The 21001-nt window shown below is 32.2% G+C and overlaps 1 protein-coding gene and 1 long non-coding RNA gene across 7 annotated transcripts in view; one reads left to right on the top strand and one right to left on the bottom strand.

Annotated features, from left to right (window-relative positions):
• LOC105143137 (limbic system-associated membrane protein) overlaps positions 1 to 21001 on the top strand; it is a 222755-nt gene that overhangs the window by 196975 nt on the left and 4779 nt on the right. For all 5 annotated transcript variants that reach the window (XM_087414343.1, XM_011051197.2, XM_087414344.1 and 2 more), the window contains 3 exons: positions 3230 to 3402; positions 18419 to 18574; positions 19384 to 19717. In XM_087414343.1, the coding sequence (XP_087270469.1) occupies positions 3230 to 3402; positions 18419 to 18574; positions 19384 to 19717 (663 nt within the window). The remainder of the gene's footprint in view (positions 1 to 3229; positions 3403 to 18418; positions 18575 to 19383; positions 19718 to 21001) is intronic.
• Positions 1 to 21001, bottom strand: part of LOC147907063 (uncharacterized) — a 233418-nt gene that overhangs the window by 157926 nt on the left and 54491 nt on the right. The window lies entirely within an intron of this gene.

The raw sequence follows: 21001 nt of genomic DNA on the forward strand, positions 1-21001 counted from the left end.
CGAAGCTTTAGATCTAATTGAAAGTTTAATTAAATGCACACCGGCCCCTATTACCGGACCGTTTTACGATTCTCGATTCGGCAAACTTTCTGAAATTGTGCCAGATTAATCTTCCACTATGTGTGAATACTAATCATTGGTAAATTCAATTTAGAAAACTGTATCCGCCTGAACTTTTACTTTGTCTATAATTAAATTAAAGACAAAAGATTTAACGTATTTATATCGCGCTAATTATTTCCTGTTTTATCGTGTATATACATTGTTAATGATAATTTCTTTTCATGCAATTTAATATTTTCACGGTTACACATGGATCATTTTCGATGTCCATATGAAAAAAGAATGTCTCATAAAAAAATTGAGTTCGTGAATGTTGAATAATCGATTAGTCAACTTAATTAGTCGGTAAATATACAGACGCGAAAGTAATACTTTAGTACAATAAAGTTCATATTTAAATTTTTATTATGGAGTGTTGATGTTTATTGCATTATTAATTGCTATTTTCCATATTCATAAATTTTGCGTGCTATAAGAAAAAAAAACAAAAAGCCTTTAATATATTGAGAAAAAGATGTCTAAAAGTATATTTGTGAGAAATATATTTATTTCATTGAAATAAATATTTATATTTAAATATGGGCGAAATAAAATTTTATTCTTAGCAAATAAGCCATCTATATTATTTTTTTTGTATTTAATGAAATATATTTCACAGAATGTATATTTCGTCATCACAATGAAATTTCGTAAGTAACATTTTTACTTCGCAATACTTCGACATTTTTCTCTCAGTGTACGTAAGAATATTTTGTTTTAATTAAAGTATATTATTTGTTCTTAAATTTAATATTTTGTTAAAATTATAATGTTTCTCTATCACATGATATGGAAATTTCAATAATTTTTTCACACGGTAGAAATACTACTCTAATAATCCCTTAGAGTGTCATTCGTTTAATAGCCTCTTCTTTCCTTTTTTATTCCGGTTGCAAAGAATTCGAGTATTTTTCCCGCAGGAATTTTTAGTGAATAATCACTTTGAAATACTGAACACTGACGGTGACAACGATGTTAATTTATTTCGACGAGAAAATTCAAGTGAGACACGCGGTACGCTGATCAACATCGAGAGAATGACCTGCCTCTTGTATTATTAATGACAAATATCGAATACGCTCATGCTCAAAGATTCCATGCTTCGATCTAGCTTTTTTCAACATGCATGAAAAAGAAGCTTAATTCATTGTTCGTTATATTACTCTAAGAGTGTGAAATTAGTATATTATTACTGACTTCAATGCTACGCTTATAATTGTAATATTTACTGTTTTTCAGTGATAATACACTGATTCATTTTTAAAAGTTATGATTTCTACAAATTTCTGCAGAAAATCATAACTTCTAAAGTAAATCAGTGTATTATTACTAAAAAATAGTAAATATCCATTGATGATTACATTAATTATAAGTGTAGCATTGAAGTCAGTAACAATACACTGATTCACTTTTACAGAATTACAAAAATTAATTGAAATTACTATTAATAAAATATAAATTCTTTAGGTTCCTTCTTATTCTATTTATATTTGTTCTAAGTTATCATTTTATGAATATAATATGTTTATACATTATTCATTATTTAATAGAGAATTTAAGTAAAAGTAATAGTTTTACATATTGCAATGTAAGAATTTGAAATAAACGAAAACATGCTATAAATGTGTACACGTCACACAGCATGTATATCGCAACATTTTGAAAGCGAACTTTGCATCGTCGGCACGAAGCGTCAAATTTCGAGCTTGGGTTTATAACTCGTTGAACGGAAATAGAAACTTTCCGGATATATATATTTATTGCCTAGAGTTCTCGCACAAGATGCTTATGGATGAAATCTCCTTTTTTTTTATTATCAGAGAAGTCTGAGATGTGCGCAGTTAGGGACAAGCGAATGATCGCTAGAGGTAAACGGGATGCGAGGCACAACGAGCGAGAAAGTTTCCGGCTGAATATCCGTGGAAATTCGCCGCGGTTTGGCGCGTCTTGGGCATCGGTAAACGCCTGGCCAAACCGTCGTAATTGCCATGACTAAGTTATTCACTTAAGCCACTCGGGCGATGCTCTTATGCGTTATCGTCGCGACGGTGGCTGCATTAATCTCCAAGCAGGAGGGTGCTTTGTCGTCTCTCGCAATCCCTGTGCCGCGCCCTTCGTCAACCATGAAAATCGTCCTTAATCCTTGATCATAGTCCTCGACCTTAGAACTAACAGCCCTTGGAGAGACAGATATTATGGACGAAACTTTCTTGTGCGAGAAAATACATGGCGTGATTTCTCACATTTTTTTTTGTTACAATCTGCATTCTCGTAATTTTCATTTCATTTTAATTGAATCTTTTGAGAGACTTTAATTAATCGATCCTACACATTTTGCTACAATCTGCGTTAAGATGTGAGAATTAAAAGAAAAAGGCATTCATGAACAGATTTATACAAAGTTCCTATTTTTATAATTATTATAAATTCTGGATAAATTTTTTACACGAAATCTTATTGTAATGAAGCACATAACAGCATCTATAAAAGAATCCACTCTGCAACTGGTTTTATAATTACGTAGAGAAGTAGAAGAAAGATTTGAAATATTTTTGCTTTATAAATGAAAAATGATACTATTTTTTATTATGTTTCATTTATAATTCTAGTTATCTTTAAATTTTATGTATTACTTAATGATCCAAATCATGACGGTTTAATATTGGAGAGATAGATATTTTACATTCTTTTGATTTATATTTTTCAGTCTATATTATTTACATTGTTAAATTACTTAAGTCTATTACTTTATTAAATGATAATAACGTTAAGAAGCGAGAAAATTGTTTGTAAGAAGATTTTTACAGATAGTTATTGTAAAAAGACTATATATAGATAATTGTAAATACTTCGATTTTCTTATTTATTATAAGAATTTATGAGATTCAGCATTCTATAGATATCGTAATACGCGTACAATCTTTACATCTAATTTTGTTTTAATAACGAATATTCTTATTCAACAAAATGTTATCATTATGTGAAAGTAATTTTCAGATTTATGATTTGACGAGAAAAATTGTTACTAATATTAATTTGTTATATGACGTGTCATTCACAGATGTTACTTGGATCGAACAAAATGGTTCCTATCTTCAAAAAACATTGTTGTAATTTATGTTCGCAGTAAGCCAAGCGAAGCATCAGCAGAACTCAAGTGCCAATAATGCAATCGCCCCATTGAATGCCCCGGAGGGTAAAAATGAAGATGTTCTTGAAGGACCAATTGGAGAGGTACTTGCTCAAAGTGGTACCACGGCAGTTCTGCCGTGCAAAATTACCGATCCTGGAGCTGGAACGGTAAGTGTCACACAGTTTGCCTAATAATATATGTATATTTTATTTCGGTTTATTATGTAGGGTAAATATTGAGTAGTGAAAGATTTTAAGGGATGATTTCTCACACAAATTCAAATTTCATATGACTGTACACGTGAAATAGCTTAATTAGTTTTAAAGAGATACACAAATTCAAATTTCATATGACTGTACACGTGAAATAATTAGTTTTAAAGAGACAAGATGTCAAAATTGAAGGAAGAATTTTTTCCAAAAATTTTAAAAATCACTCGGATTACTTTAAAACTTGCTAAAATTTAATATCAAAATAACTTTAATGGTTTTAGAAATTTTTGGAAAAAAAAATTTTCCTTTCAACTTTGACACCCTATTTACATTTTGGACATATAATGGTATATAAAAATTTTCGTTTTAAATTTAAGGAATCATCCTTTAAAATTTTTTAAAGTACTCAGTAGCCACCCTGTATATAAATGTTTCGATTAGAAGTATATGTGTTATTTTTTTGCTGATGAAAAATAATTGTCATATGACCAATTTTATCAGCTACATCCTTTTTGTTCCTATTGAATATATATAGTTAAAAATAATATCATAAAAGTTGAAAATACGATTTGTGTACTCGCGTTGTATTTCACAACAGTACGCTATTTGAAACAGTACAAATCGAATTATGTTCAAATATGACTATTAATATCGTATGTAACATATAAAACATAAAATGTAACATATAAAAAAAATAAAAATTTCTATCTGTTACATAAATGTTGTAAATCAAGCTTGAAAATGACATTGTTCACTGCATTCAAATGCTTAATTGAAACATGTAAATGAGTAATTTTTCAAGAAATTATTCCTCTGAACGTACATTGTGTGAAATATTAATAATCAACATTTTTCCCTGCTTGATTCCTCACTCATACCATTTCTCTGCCCATCTCAAAAGCCTTCGTCTTCTTCCATTCACACCAGATTTTCCAGATTTTCATTTCCGTTATACAGACAGATCCGAACGATTCTCATTTAATTTCCGTTTCCTATCGTGCACACGCCAAGCGCGAATGATCCATAAAGAAAGGAGTATTCGCTATTTCTAATATGGTTGGCGTTCGTGGCGTAGCTATGAAATGACCATTCAAATGTAAACCGTCGGAACGTGAATGACAAACGCGAAGATAAAATTTGAAATGTCAAAGAAGCTATCTGTGAAAGAAATATCTTCCATCATGGGCACCATTAAAGTTGAAGTACAAATTTTCTCTGGTAACGTGAATTATCTTGACAATCGCACGCTGAGAATATTTTCAGACACGTTTTATTTTCATCGCTTGTGCTTCATAAAAAAAAAAAGAGCAAAATGGATTACATAACGTTAAAACAACGACATGCGTAACTAATTTTCCTTACCATGTGACGTTGATATATCTGTACACATCGTCTATTCAATGAAGAATTACATAACTCCGTTCTTCGAAAATTATAATTATTTTTAAAATATTGTATCAAATGAAACAATATATTTTATTGTAAAAAGGCTGATTTTATTGTGAAAAAACATTAAAGACTCAAATCTTATTTTTTATTGCTGCAATAAATGATGTATAACATTAATACATATAAATTCAAATATAAGTACGCGTAATTAAGATAAATTCGCATTATACTGTATATTAGTTGTCTTCCTTTACTGAGAAATTTGTATGCAAAAACAGAATTTATTTTTAAAATACAGGGTGACAAAAAAGTTTGGCCAAAAATTTTATTTAAATCATTAGTGACGTATATTTACAAAAAACAAACTTTGTTAGTTATATTGAATATTTTATTGAATTGAATATTATATTGAATATCAAAAATAATAATTAACATTCAAAGTGACAACCTTTAGCTTTAAGACGTTTCAGGAATGATGACTACACATATATTTCCATGAATGAAGTCTCTCAATCAAGAACAGTCTTCAGTTCACCAACCGATAAAAATCTTTTGGTGCAGAGTTTTTTTGATATTTAATAAGATGCAATGTAACTAACACTTCAGAATCTTTTTTTTAAATATACGTTCCAAGCAACTATTTGATATTTAAAATGATGTTTTTATTGTCATTTTGATGTTAAAATAACATCAAAATGAATAACGACAAATAAAATCAATTTAAATAGGTAATAATTTGATAAACGTACAAAACTTTGTGGTCAAACTTTCTTGTCACCCTATACAATTGTAGGAAACTATTTATCTTGCGTATGACGGAAGTTTATTAATCAGAGATTTCGGTAAAATTCTAATCAAATAAAATAAATAACACACAAAAAGAGAGAGATACAAGAAATCAATAACTATACATTTGTCTCATAACTAAGCTTGATGTAATGCATTTTAATAACTCTTTATAAAACTCAGGATTCTCTGATTTGTCGAGTCCGCAATTGAAAGCACAAACGAGTACATATTCCATCCCTTATGGAGATATTCTGCGTAACCATTCAAACATGTGCGTTCTGAATACGGCACACGGTATTGAAAGCGGAAACGGATGTGATGCACCATGTTGGAAGTATAAATGATAAGTCGATACGCGGTATTTTTGTCTGTGAATTGCAGGCCGTTTGCTTTTTTTCTTTCTCTTTTTACTGCGGCCTTCGCTATGTACTTTAATGCTGTAGTCGTTGGTCCAGCAAATTGCCCCAGTTTACGGTCTACAACGGCGCGCTACTCCGGCATAGCGTATGCTCTTTGGCTTATTTAGAGTGCCATCCGCGAGAAAAAAATCAACGAACAATTTGCGTAAATAGCGAACGCATCTGCATTCGTACTTCATTTCGAGTTTATTTTTATCCATGTCGGATTCTGGCGTTTCAGTAACGAACGGTAAAGTACTAATGACAACATCCTAGCAGAAAGTCGATGTCCATCGCGCAATAGTACTAGTTAGAATTTTTCTTTATAAGATTTCATCCTATAAACATAATAGATACGGATTGCATTTTCCTGATTCTAGCACCTGTGCTCCGTTGGAAAGACGATGTGCAGTATATACCTTTTGAGAAGCTTTTTAATAAAGAAACTTAAAGAAGACCTTATTTTCTAAGAGTCGGAACGATTTTGACATCAGAATTCCATTCAAATTTCAAAAAATAATCTGATTATCATGAAACTCGGTTTTAGGAAGTTTTTGATATCGCTAGGTTTGAATGTAACTTGAAAATGTCAAATTTCAAAAGGAAATCTCCAATAAAGAAAAATAAAGTGGAAGTGGAAACTTGATGTTACTCTTTCTTTGCAATTAAACATTTCCTAAAATCAAATTGTATATATGCAGCCGGTCACAGAAAGGTTGCAATATATTTTTTTTGATGGGTTTCGGAGTGCAGCTTGCTCACCGAGCGATTGGTTATTTATTCATGGATTCACAAATAAGAATCAATAGCTTGGTGAGTAAGCTGCATTCTAAAACCCATCGAAAAAAAGTGTTGCTTTCTGTGATTGGATGTATATGTGTGTGTAATAATAATCTGATAATCAGATTATTTTTAAAAAATTCTATCTGCCATATTGGATTCAACATTAAAAATTTTTTATTTTTGATCTCATATTCGAATAACGCATTATTAAATTGTCCATAGGCCAAGTTTCATAAAAATCAAATGAGGAATTCATAAAATAAAAAAGAGAGACTCAAAAATGGGTTCGCCTGTCTGTAAAGGGTTAATTGTATCTTTCTCTTCAATTAGATATTTTAGAAACAGGAGAAAAAAGAGAGAGATCGATAGCAATCAAACTATCTCACTCTTTCTAAACTAACAACTTCATAGTAATGCGCAGTCTATGCTTCATCCGCACTCTCGCGTTTTCCACGCCTCTCGATGTTAATTCAACCCCTTTCGGAAAATTTGAGATTACATCTCTGCGTCACGGGTCGATTCAGTATTTGGAATGTATTCTCTCGTGAACTATGCCAAATTCCATGCCGTAACGTCGCGTAGTTGGACTGGATGCCTATTACGCACGCCTCCGCCCTCGCGAAGTCGAGAAAGTCCGCTCGAGAATATTTTAGAATATTTTAGCGGGTTTTGGCGTTAAACCGATGCGACGGTGCGCCAGGTGCTGCGTGACTGTATTTCTCTTTTTTTCTTCTTCCCTCTATAGGAAAAAGGGGAGGAGAGAATGAAAAAGCAATCCGCGTTATATGCATATGCGATCGAGATGATGGAAACATTCCTTCTTTCGATACTTGCTAGCGGTATACTTTAGAAATCGGAATGGAATTTCGAGAGTCGACAGACGATTCTCTCTGCGCGACAGACGACGCACGTTTCCATAAAATTCCGACGAGTTTTCCGTGTCGCCGACATTGCGACGTGAATGAGACATAAGCCGACTTTAAACGCGCATTTTCCAACACACCTACTTCGTAACGTTTGAAAACGGACTTACATGCACAATAACTGTTGTATTTAGAATTTATGGCACGTCAAAAGTTATAGACTATTGCATGGGCGTATTCAGAAGGTTTAGGGATTCACTGTACTCTTCCCTATAGAAATTTATGATTAAAAGTTATGATCGACAAAACCTGATATTTTTCTCATTCATTTCAAAATGAGAAACAAAAAGTAAACATTTCAAGTTATAAAATGTCAAAAAAGCAATTTATTGCAAAAATTGCTGCTTATCTGATAAAAATTCCTTTCAAAAAAATTCTTAAATATGCTCGTAGACTATTGTCTTAGATAAATTTAATAATTGCAAATTTCTTAATAATTGGTGATTAAATCTCGTTGCAGATGTATTCCTTATTAAAATAGATTTTTAAATAATAATCTCTTTGCATTGTAATTTATCTTTGATGGTTTCCGCATTCTATAAACATGATCTTGTAGCAGTTTTTCTTCAATACTTAATATATTACATTTCTACGGAGAAAACTCAGAGATTCTTTGACTCTGTACGCTTATTTCTTGAAAAGAACAGACGCTCGCTTTGACACAAATCGAAATTGCGTTTCAATAAGCAGAAACAAATCGATACGCGCTGCGTGTCAATGCTAAAGCCCGCAACCGCTATAAACGAGCACGAAGACTTGGGAACGCTCTCGGGGGATGCAGCATGTTTATACAAATTCCATGGAGGATTTACTTTTCTCCCTTTGATTTCTAAATTTTACAGCTCCGTTGGGCACGGAGAGCGGAGACTTCAGCTCGTAATTTACTTACAGCAAGAGTATTTCAGATCTCTTCTTCCCATTGCACGCATTGCCAGAGTTATGTATAAATTTAATGGCAATAAAACGATTTACATTTTTAACATCATTTCCTATGACATTCGTTTCTAGTAAAATTATTATTGCTTTTAAAATTATTTTTGCCCCCCCCCCCATTCGATTACGGAATAAGTTATATGGACTAAAATCTTTCACGAAAGAAAATACTTAAGAGTTAGTTAAAATATTGAAGTACATTTATATTTTAACCGAATAAAATTTCAGAAAATTGACCTAGATTTATTGCTAAATCTCTAATTATTTGATATATGTAAAATAAATAAATGCTGTTTGTCTGACAAGTTGATTTTGCGGAAGAAAGCAAATATGTTCAAAATAAATATAAGTATATAGAATGTGTATTAATAATGTATTAACTCTTAATATATACGATGATTTTCCGGTTCTTCACTATACACGATGGATGTTCGTGTTTCGATTATAATTAATTAATTTTCATCACTTTTTTAAGTAACAGATTAAAGCGAATCGAATCAATTTTTATTTATTGACAAAAAAAGTAATCAAAAATAAATTTTGTTATTAAATTTTCATAAATTTGTAATTTTTACTTTAACTTGGATTCCATATAATGAAATAATACATAAATATAATATTTCTTATTACACAACGCAAAAATCAAAAAAAGGAAATTATAAATATGTTTGAAATTGAGAGACGAAGTGAATCATCAATTTATTAAACTAATTTAATAAATTATACACCGACAAAAATCGTTGTAATTTATATGTTTCAATAATATACTTTTTTCGTAAATGAAGAAATAATTTAAGCAAGTATTTTATAAATCATTGCATATTGATGATAACTTTTACATTATGATAACTTGGCGCGTAAGATTGCTGTCTTCTTAGCAAGATATTAATAATTAACATATTTATCAGTGACAAGATACTATTAATAGTCGGTATATTTGTAAATCTATAGTTATAGTCAAAAGCGTACAAAAAATTTGTATTCATTAGGGAAAGACTAGATTGATGCTCAAAGATCACAAGCTCCTCAATATAAATTTTATAAATGTGATCTTGATTAATAGTTAAGATAGTTATAGGTATTATATGGAGAAAAAAGCTTTAATTTTATTAAAATTTGAAAAGATCGAAAGTGAGAAATCTCGAGATTTCTCTATAGTTTGAGAGACTGATATATTTATTTATCGTCTGTGTGTGTGTGTGTGTGTGTGTGTGTGTGTGTGTGTGTGTGTGTGTGTGTGTGTGTGTGTGTACCGCTGCACCGATCGCTCGCTAGCAAGATTTTTGTTCTGGATGATACCAAAGTTGCAAAATCTAAGACCACTTATGCAAAACTCCCTGTCACGAACCGCATATAACCTCGGTGAATCCCGCGCGTTCTCGTCGACCATGAATAAAAGATGAATTCATGCGCGTCTTGTGTACTACAGAAATACAGAAACAAGGCTGCTCCAAGTTCTTTATACTGCAGCTAAGTCTAAAACAAGTAAAAAGTGCTATCACAGATGGTAAAAAGGGGGGAGGTTGAAGAAAAAGGCAAAAGCGTATTGTATCATCTCTATAACTACCATCATATGAAAGTTTAGATATCCTTTCCGCGATGATATAACATGTCGTGTATTTACAAACGCAACTAGATAGACATCTTAAAATTTATTCAAATCATGAATAAATCATATTTGTATCTTTTTAAAATGTCATTTACTGAAGTACATTATAAAAAAGTTACATGCAAAATTACAATATCTAATATAAAGAGATATATGCACAATTAGAACTATTTGTTGCTTAGTCTTTAAAGCCTATTAATTTGCGTTTTCCTTTTTCAATTACCGTGCGGAAAGCATACTTAAAGCGTCCGGTCTTTGTGGATTCCGTCAGGAGGAACGATTGTGAATCCTTCCGCGAAATAAATTGCCTATTGTGCTTCTTAATCATCGAGTACTCAACTTGAGTATCAAATGATTGAGAGATCTTATTTGTTTACTTTAATATAACAGCATTGAGTATAAATAGGCAATAAATTTATAACTCTAAAAGTATGAATAGAAGATAATATCATTAAATATACATTATTATACGAGGTCTTCCATTAAATGTCCATTAAATATATTTTTATTCTGAAAATATTTTTTAAACAAAGTACGAACTTCCGTAAAATCTTCTAAATTCCTGCGCGTATTTTCCACTTATAGATATCGTATTATTACCGTTTATAAATTATCGGCAGACTTCTTTTCGTGTTTTATCAATGAACTCCGGAATTCTCCAATTTAAAACCATCATTTATCTTTCCTCGAAATACGTCGAAAAAGTTTCGCGTAAAAGTTGAACAGCGGAAATATTCAAAGTCGTTTTTATTCCTAGGGAGAAGTGGGTCTTTATTTTCAGTATTCTTTCAAATATCCAGTGTTATTTTAAATCCATAGGGAGAAACTTTTGATATCAAACATTTCTTTTACAGCACAGTCTGTACTGTCTGTACAGACGTGTATATTTAGAGAAATTTTCACTCTAATATAATTGAGACTTGAGAAATGCTTGAGGAATACTTGATGATTAAGAAGCATAATAGGCAATTTATTTCGTCGCGAAATCCACAATCGTTCCTCCGGTTGGTACCCGCGAAGACCGGACGCCTTATGTATGCTTTCCGCACGGTAATTAATCATTATTCCCACGAGCCGCGATTCAAACGCGAATTATGCAAAGCACTGCGGTCGATCCTTTGAGTTTGGCTCTCAAATTTGGCGCATAACGTTATACGACTGTGCGTATAATGGAATTAACATATTCCGCCAAGATCTACTCACATACTAAGCGTAATGCACTTATCTCATCCCAAAATGCGTCAACGCCGTGTTGCGGAATAACGTAACATCATGATATATAATGGAAACCGTCGACCGGAAAGATCACCTGCCGGAAACGATGCTGCAAGGAAGAGAACATCGGTAAATCACGCGATAAATGTCAAACTGCTCCGCTGGACGATAAAGGACGCGCGGCTGCCACCGAAGTATTACGAACATCGACATTTAGAATGAACTGATAATGAGCATCGCAATAACTAAACGTAGAATGAGATCCATACAGCACAGACTTCTAAGAAAAGTTCTAAAGACGTTTAGAAGACATTTTAAGGACGTGTGTCCAGAACGTCCATCGGATAAAATATATTAAATGCTATGAGGTACTACATAGTTTTGGTTCTCTTGCTAGCATCTCATTGGTAAGTTTGTCCCACTAGAATTAATCATCAATGAGATGCTAGCAAGAAAGATAAAACCAGGTCTAAAATTCTATAAAATCAGAAATGCGCCATTAATGTCCGTTTTTGTCAATGTAGATTAATAATCTCGGTTTAATTTACCTTTCTCAATTATTCTTCAACTCCTCTTTAAACAGTAAATCAGACTACATTTTTCTATGACGAATCTTTAGAGCTCTAAACAGGCCTACTAGGCTTTGTTTCAAATTTTCTGCCAGCGCTTAAAATCTATAATTTACGCACCATAGATTTTTAACACCGACAGTAAATTTTGGAACACAACCGTAGTAAAAGTCTGGCATGTTGTTGAATTTTTGATCGGTTTCGTATGAAATAGCGGAACCAATCAGATGATGACTGAAAGAGCATGTGAAAAAATTGAAAAGCAGATCTGTGTAGTGCGTTATAGTTGTGTAAATGCAAGTGTATATGTATTATAAGTGTATATGCCATTTTATCAAATTACTAAAACATATGCCAGACTCTTACTTCTAGGGATACTACTATGTTTAAGTATCTCTCAGTAAACACGCGTTTAACCATTGTGATACTTAGTTCTTTTATATGTCGGTTAGGAAAGAGTCGAGTTTTGCGCCATGCACTCTCTTCCTCAACGTCATCGCCGACAAAGAAAATAGATATGCACGGGTTACTGCCAAGTTGGAGCTTCCTCGAAGAACGTCCTCGGCTACGATGAATTGTAAGATAAGACGAGCAAGGGTATAATGGAGGATATCCGGATGGTTGAGATACGAGGGATAAAGTGCGGTGCAGTAGGACTCTCTCCTTTGAGCACGTAGATGGAGCGAATGAGAGATTGGAGGGAATGGGGAATTATCGGAAATAAAAAGATTCGAGCGACGAATTCCTTCAGACATAGAAACACTAAATTTCCACTTCTAAAGTATCCTTGGGCAACTTCCCGACTTGTAAAATTATACGCGTTTTCCCGCTATTTCGCAGGAAATTTTCTGCTAGTTTCAGATGTCGCATGAGAGACATGAGTAAAAACGAACAGCTTTAAGAGCTCGGATTTGATATCGCAAAGCTTTTGGTTTATTTGGTCTTCAACTTCATTTCCCATGCGTGTGATATAATTTGTTCTATGTCGAATGGGGAAAATACGTTTCAAAAACGTTGCCTTCTGCAAACTGAATGGAATGTATCACGGCGAAACGCGATTGATAAATCACAAACAGGTCTGATTGGATGGCACGAATGGAATCGATATCATGAAATGATGAAAAATAAATTAAGCGTTTTAATGCTTCCACATGAAAATTGTATATGGAATATCCATTTACAGAGCTAATGTAACGCGAATGTGTAATACCATCATATTATGATAATAAAAGCTGTTTTATTTTTTATTAAACTAAAAACAATTGTATCGCATCTATGTTGTATTTATTGGTTCAATTGCAAGATCAACAGTTTGATTAAATTTATCTGAAGTGTTAGATTCAATTCGCAATGTTACATCGTATAGAAATCCTCTGTACAATTGGCTAACGTCAATCATTTCTAAAATGATAACATCAATGTTTGGTTAAATAAAGTAACAGATACAATGATTGAGCGATTGAAGGCTTATACGGCAATTGACTAACACACTTACGCATCTCAATATGTCAAAATCGACATATCGATTATAATTGTTTTCAAACTAAATCTCGGTAGTGTGTTTACTCTTGTTAAGCTATAACCAATGCGCAAACTCACTGCCACTTCAAGCTCGCAAGACGAAAATCGATTTTTATTGCTGTATAAGCCATAAACCCTGCAGTTAGTATACATTATATATAAAAGAAGTTCTCTTCATATCCGTAAATATTCACATAAAAATAAAGTTGATCAACAAAAATAAATGATTTGATAATGAATAAAATATCAAATATTTATCATATCATAACTTAAACTTGATATATATTTGAATATTTTGTTCTAAAAACGCAGACATATATTTTACAAATATTTTTATTCCAGGCGAGATTTATTCTTTTATCATTTTTATATGTTTAATTGTTAAAATTAAATTGTGATAATATCAAGTTTGAATCGATCATATTGTATAATAATATTAAAGAAAATTGGACTAATAAATAAATAACAAATAATAGAAATTCCTATACTCGGTTAAAACATTGGTGCTTAATAATATTTATGTCAATGTTTTAAATACATTTTTCAGTTATATAAAGTGCGCACCGATTCAGATTTAAAACTCAAATAAATTAAAGCTAAAAATAATATCAGAAATCACATTAATCATCAAGAATGATGCCAAACATCTTAAAATATTGCAAAGAATTTATTGCAAAAAATATGATCTCAAAATTGCGTTCCAAATTTGATAAATCGAATCAGTGTGCAGTTTATAGAAACGAAAAAATCTAAAAAGTTTACATAGGAATATTATTAAGTACCAAGATCCACTTCGACCGAATATAGAATTCTTATTCTTAATTGCGATATTTTTTAAAGAAGGAAATACATATAATATTATTTGTATTAGTAATATCACTATGAAAGGTTTAATATGAATTTTCATAATTTAAATAATAATTATCTTTAATATTTCAAGAGAGAGAATTTCATCTCAATCTCTTCAATCCTATAATACCGTCGCTACGTAGCTTTAAGTTTCCGGAGTTGTGACGCGTATATAGTGCGGCTGTAGTGGTTGGCTTGATTCCCGCGCGAGGCGAATAGGTGAGGGAACTTTCCTCATTACAAGAATACTTTTAAAACGGTTTGGCTGATAAACGAATGAACTTTCGGTGTTCCTTATCGGCAATCCCGATGCTTGCTATCAAGGAAGAGTTGAAAGCGATCGCGAGCGTGTAGTTGCGACGGGACGGGCTGCCTTTAATTTCCTTCCTAGCATTGCTGCAGAGTCTCATTTCGAATGGAAATATTCTTATCACTGCAAAAATGATTTCTCTTCTTTTTTAACAAGCGATAAAAATTTTTACGATTTTATTTTTTTTTTATTCTTATAATCGTTATTTCATTTTCTTTCGTGATTTAGTACACTCTTCAATTAACTGTAACTCTGCAATATCGTGGGTTTAAACGCAGCTTCTCTCCTCTCGCGCTCTATATCATTCATTCTCGCAAGACATATCTGGTATGTAACAGCACAAGTCACCGATCGCGGGTGGCAATTCCCGGCCGGCAGATAAAGAATGTGTCGGCATGGCATGCTGTAACACGGAGTATTTCCCAATTAAGCTCCTGCGCGTCCCACAGCGGTGTCAGCTCGACTTGTGTGCTACGTGTGTGCACCTCCCGCACAAGTAGATGCCATTTACTTGCTACTGTACAAAGTCTTTTCTACCTAGACCTAGCAGCAATCCCCACACGGTCGCGGCTTAATAGCTTCCCACGGGAATGCCAGAGCCATCGGTTACCTAACTCGTGTCTAACAAGACTGATGATGATGATCGAGTCAGACAAGATGACGTAAGAGGAAATTAAGTACGGAGGAGGCCCGACGCAGGTCGGACGTGCTACTCCAATTTGCATTTCGTTCCAAGTTTTAATTGGTTTTAATCCTTTGGCGGACTACACTCACTAGCTTCGTACAAACTTTTAACCCTTTCCGCTGGAAAGCCAAATAAGCCCACGCCGCTCGTACATACTTCAACAGTTTCTCTTGTAAAACCGATATATCGTAATATCGTACGTTTGAACTAAAAATAATTAAAAACGGTGTAGTTCATTGGATAATTTAGACGTCAGGAATCTAGAACGAAGGGTTACCATATCTGAACCACAAGAAAGAATATGTATGCACTTTTTAAAAAAAGATGATCAGTAGGATGAAACAGTAGGAAGAGATATGATTTTTGTACGTATTAAATGTAAGTATTTAAAAAAACAAAATTTCTAGAACATAATTTTTATTAACATTAATTCTTACTAATATAATTTTATATATCTATATAGCCTGATTTCATCCACTGCTGGATCTCGGTCTCTTCCAACCTTTTCCATTCTACATCGTCTTTGGAAGGAAAGAGTTTGGCATTAAAATGAGATATATAATTTTATAAATATAAAATTTTAATTAAAGACTTTTACTACCTCAAACAGAGTACTTGTATTCTTAAAAGAGTATGCGACTAATTAGGATTATTACGGAGTAACCGTAATAATCGTAAGAACGAGCTATTTTTCATGTGTAATATATGTAATGTGGATTAACTGCTCGAAAGCTTCATCGGCTATTTCAATCTCTTAATTAAGAAACCTTTTAATTGACTACACAAGTATCTTGAGCAATGAAGTCTACGTATTCAACAGCAAAACGGGGTCATTGTTCAGCCTAACAATTCTGGAGTTAGTTGAAACCGAAAGACGGACGTCGGAAGGCTTTAGGATCTTTGTCTTTCCGGCTGTTCGAAGACACCGCGAAGTTCTCGTAACTTCGCGCCGATTGAGGCAAACTCTACTACCCGATAACTCCCACCAGTCAAAGACTGGCAACGTGCAAACACACGTACACACACACACACACACACACACACACACACACACACACACACACACACACACACACACACACACACACACTCTCGTTCTTCTCTCTCACACACACAATCCCTGTCACATTGGATTCGCTGTTATACGTCGGTGAACCGTAGATAGGTCCTTTTCGTGGGACCTAGGATTACAGCAAGCACTCTGGATTACTAGATTTGGCGGTACCAGAAATGTCATATCCTTGGAAATTGGTTTCTCCGAGACGTATTACGTGGAATCAGCCTAATTATGTTTCTGAGAGTATTAAGACATTTACGGTGGATTTCGTCTCGATGAGGGATGTAAATAAAAAATAATTGGCATAGCAACGTGACGTCTCTGATCGAAATTTAGAGGGAGGCTTTGTAACGAGGAATCTCCTAATCGGAAATAATTAAATTTTACTGCTGTTGATTAACAGGTAACCGCGTTATTATATTTAGGAAACGTAATTACTTATTTACGTCCCTAACAAACAGGGAAGTGCTCGGAGCTGTATACTCAGTATCAATCATTCACAACTAAAATATTTAATGTTCTATTTGATATTTCATACAAAATATATAAATACAATAGTCTCAGGATTTAACGGCCAAGTTGCGAAAAAAATATATCTATAAGTAGAAATAACAAAAAATGTTATATGAAGTTTAGCTAGAAATGCTTCATTAATTCAAACAAAACATGAAACAATGGATTTTCAATTGCACAAAATATGAAAGTCTACATATCGTACATGGAAAATTGGAACATGATTATTTCATGTGTACAGAGTGTCCCACTCTATACTTTTTAAAAATAATGAATTGATACGACTAGTATTTATATATACATACAAATCTTGCGACCATTATGATATAAAGCCAATATGTTTAGTTTATTATAATGCTTTAAAGTAACATGCTATTTAAATGAGACGATGAAACATATATGTGCATAAAGAATAATAGCAAATTTGTATGTCTATAATAAATATCAAATGAGAGAAAAATTCTTCATCGTTATTATAAAAAATATTTAAAAGTTTTTTTTAAGATAATATATTGTTTTCCTTTATAAAAATTTTTAGAAAGAAGTTTTTCAAAATTGAAGAAAAAATGCATTAAGATTAAGAAGATTTTAATAACATTTTCGTAATAATAATTTTTCAAATCAGTTCTCTTTTATTTTTTAATAATTTAACACATCAGATTTAAACAATTAAATAAATCGGTTCTCTTCGATCGTGTCTAAAAATGGCGAAAGATTGATGATATGCCTACATAATTAAATACTGTGCAATGTGACTATTATCCAATATATTGAACGTAGTTTTGTGGTCTGTTCCCTGGAGAACGAAAATTACCTTGAAATTAGTGTACTCCAATGGCTATGATAATTGATATTCGATGCACATCGAGGCTCCTCTGTCACTTTGTCTCATAGGACATACATTACTTCTCATACATATATTGTTACTATAAATAATCTACTGCTTTTGAACTATATCACATAAACAACTTTCATTATCCAACTCATATAGCCATAATCCTAATTACTTGTTTAAAGATAAATGGCATTTCTGTAATGTTCACAAAATTACATCTACACTAATTTAAAAGCAAGTTTATTTTTTCTTTTATTTGCAAATGATTCAATTCTATATTAAGAGAATTAACAATTTTAATTTTATACGAAATATTAAAAAAATCATTCAGCACTTACATGATAGATAATATATACTATATTGAATAAAAAAATCTTAGTGTACATAGCAGAGATCGATACTCTATAATTGTTTTTAAACAGAGTTCTAGTTGCAATTTTTTCAATTTCAATTTTTTTTACAAAACATGCATTTAATGTTTTTACCTGATTAAATGAATAATTTTCAAAATAAAATTTGTTACATGTAAAAATTATGTGTAATAAATAAAAATGATACACATGTTAATTGCTTTTGTCATTTTTTTGTTATAGATCACGTGGGTGAGACGGAGGGACAGACAATTGTTAACTGTCGGTACTAGCACACACTCCATTGACAAGAGATTTGTCGTCAGACACTCGAGCACCGACTGGCAACTCACAATACGCACCGTAACGGTGGACGATGCCGGCATCTATGAATGTCAGGTAATTTAGCAAATGTTTTATTCACCTATTTTTTTTTAATACGAAATTGAAAAAGTTACATTTTTAGTATCAATTGAGTGATTGTTTCAAGCTATATCTGATTAATTGAATAATTTCTAATGTACGTGACACTTTGTTAAAGGTTTCGCATATCTAAAATGTCAGCTGAAATGCCAAAGCGGTCGCTTACAAACTGTGTTTCAGGTCGCGGTGATTAGCCATAGCTTTAGCCCCTGTTGGGTTCTCTAAAGGACAATCAACATTGCTTTGATGATGTGAATACAATTTATAGTATACATTACAGTATAAAGCGTGGCTTGTTATAATTTAAAATTGACCATTGTTTTCGAAAGTGCTCAAGTTACGGTGTAACTTGATTTCTTAACATCATTTTGTATATCGTATAATATATTTATGTTATTATTCCAACTAATGTATAAGTGTGTTTGTGTATAAACTCATTTATTTTAGATAATTTAAAGTAAATTTATATAAAAACGATTTTTATTCGTTATATCAAGCAAATCTACAATAGGAAATTACTAAATAACTATTATCTTGTAACGAATGAATCCTTTCTAATAAATATTGAAATAGTTTATAAATATATATTTTTTTACTATATGCTAATAGAAACGACAGATTTTTTTCTAGTATAGTATTTATAAATTTATTTTTATCACAAAATAGCAGCTATTTTAATTTTAATATTTTCTCGATTGTTATCTGAATGTTTCAGCTTTTTCGAATTTGTGTCTTTCATATATGTACTATGAAAAGTTAAAGATATTGTTACATTACGGTTGCAGGTGACGTCGCATCCGGTACAGCGAAACTTCGCCCGTCTCAAGATTACGGAGGCGTACTCGATAATACCAGGTGCACCTGATCTGCACGTAAAGCAAGGTTCGAACCTCCGTTTGGAATGCCAACTTATGGCGGCCACGGAAAAGCCCCTTTATGTCTTCTGGTATCGTCAGGGTCGTATGATAAATTACGACGAGGAGCCCGGTGTTGATGTCAAGCTCACGTCAAGCGGCTCCATTCTGACGGTGAACAAAACGAAGCTTACGCACGAAGGGAACTACACGTGCGTACCTAGCAACGCCAAAGCGGCGTTTGTCATGGTTCACGTGATCGAAGGTAAGAAACATGAAGCTATTCCTTCATTAGTTTCAGCCAAATTTAGCTTTGCCGACAATTGTAGGATAATTGAGAGATTTGAGATTAATTTAAAAAAATGTATGGATGCGAAAGTAATCCAATAAAATGTTACTTCGTGCCAATTAGTATCGACGAATATATCTAATGTTTAATATAACAATTTAAATTTTTACTTGTAAGTAATTTACGCGCTGCATAAATTTAATCCATTTAGTGGAATAGCCCATTTATTTATCCTTCAGTATAGAGATAACGATTCAATAAAAGATACTGGATAAATATTATCTGATAATATAAAAATCTTTTCTGCAAATTGCATAACAGCTACATACATTAAAGGATCAAAGTTATATTTCCAAAAAAAATGTGTAGATCTATCTCGTATGTTTCACGTTATCAGTATGAAGCAAAACAAATGACTAATGCTTATTGACCATACACAAGTAGTCTGCAAACAGCTGCTATTTATGCATTGAAAAAATGTAATGACGATATTTACGATGTCTATAAGTTAGATGCATACACATATATTCGTATATAAAATAATATAAACGATTACTACAAACGTATTGTGAAATTACATTGTAAGAACATTTGTAGAGAGAATATGAAACGTTAAAACTCCTATTCATTTATTACTATTATGTCAGATTGTGATGTCAAAAGCAAGAAAATATACAATAAAAATTCTTACAAAATGAATTCAAATAGAATATTTTTAAATATTGTATATTTACGATTATTAGAGATTCATAAAATATGTCCACCATCTTTTTGTTTCGGAAAGTATCGTTTTATTAAAATATATTTTTATTTTAATATATTTTTTATAAAAATTTTTGTAGCGTATCTTCTTACTTCTGACGTCATAATCTGATAAGTAAATAAGAAAGTAGTCACACTGCGCGCCAAGACACTACTAGCGTCTTCGGATTTTAAATGAAATAGAATTATTTGTTAATAAACTATCTTGACTTCGCGGACAAAAAATGTTCAGCGTAATATAAATAGAAAATACATCCGCTTTTATATTTAATGCATAATGCAAATGTTATACAAGTTAGTAGTAATACTACATACGAGTATGTATATACACAGGGAATCTTTGATGTTTCCCGGTGATTAAACGTTATTGGTTACCTTTTAAATTCCACTATAGTACGACAATATTAATCATGAATCAGAGCGACATGATCGCTAAAGATTTAATTTTAGAAAGATTTCTATAGATAAACGGCTTACGGATTGTGTCAGTAGGCCGAA

Source organism: Acromyrmex echinatior, chromosome 16, assembly GCF_024713525.1.
Source record: "Acromyrmex echinatior isolate Ae372 chromosome 16, ASM2471352v2, whole genome shotgun sequence".
NCBI lineage: Eukaryota > Metazoa > Arthropoda > Insecta > Hymenoptera > Formicidae > Acromyrmex > Acromyrmex echinatior.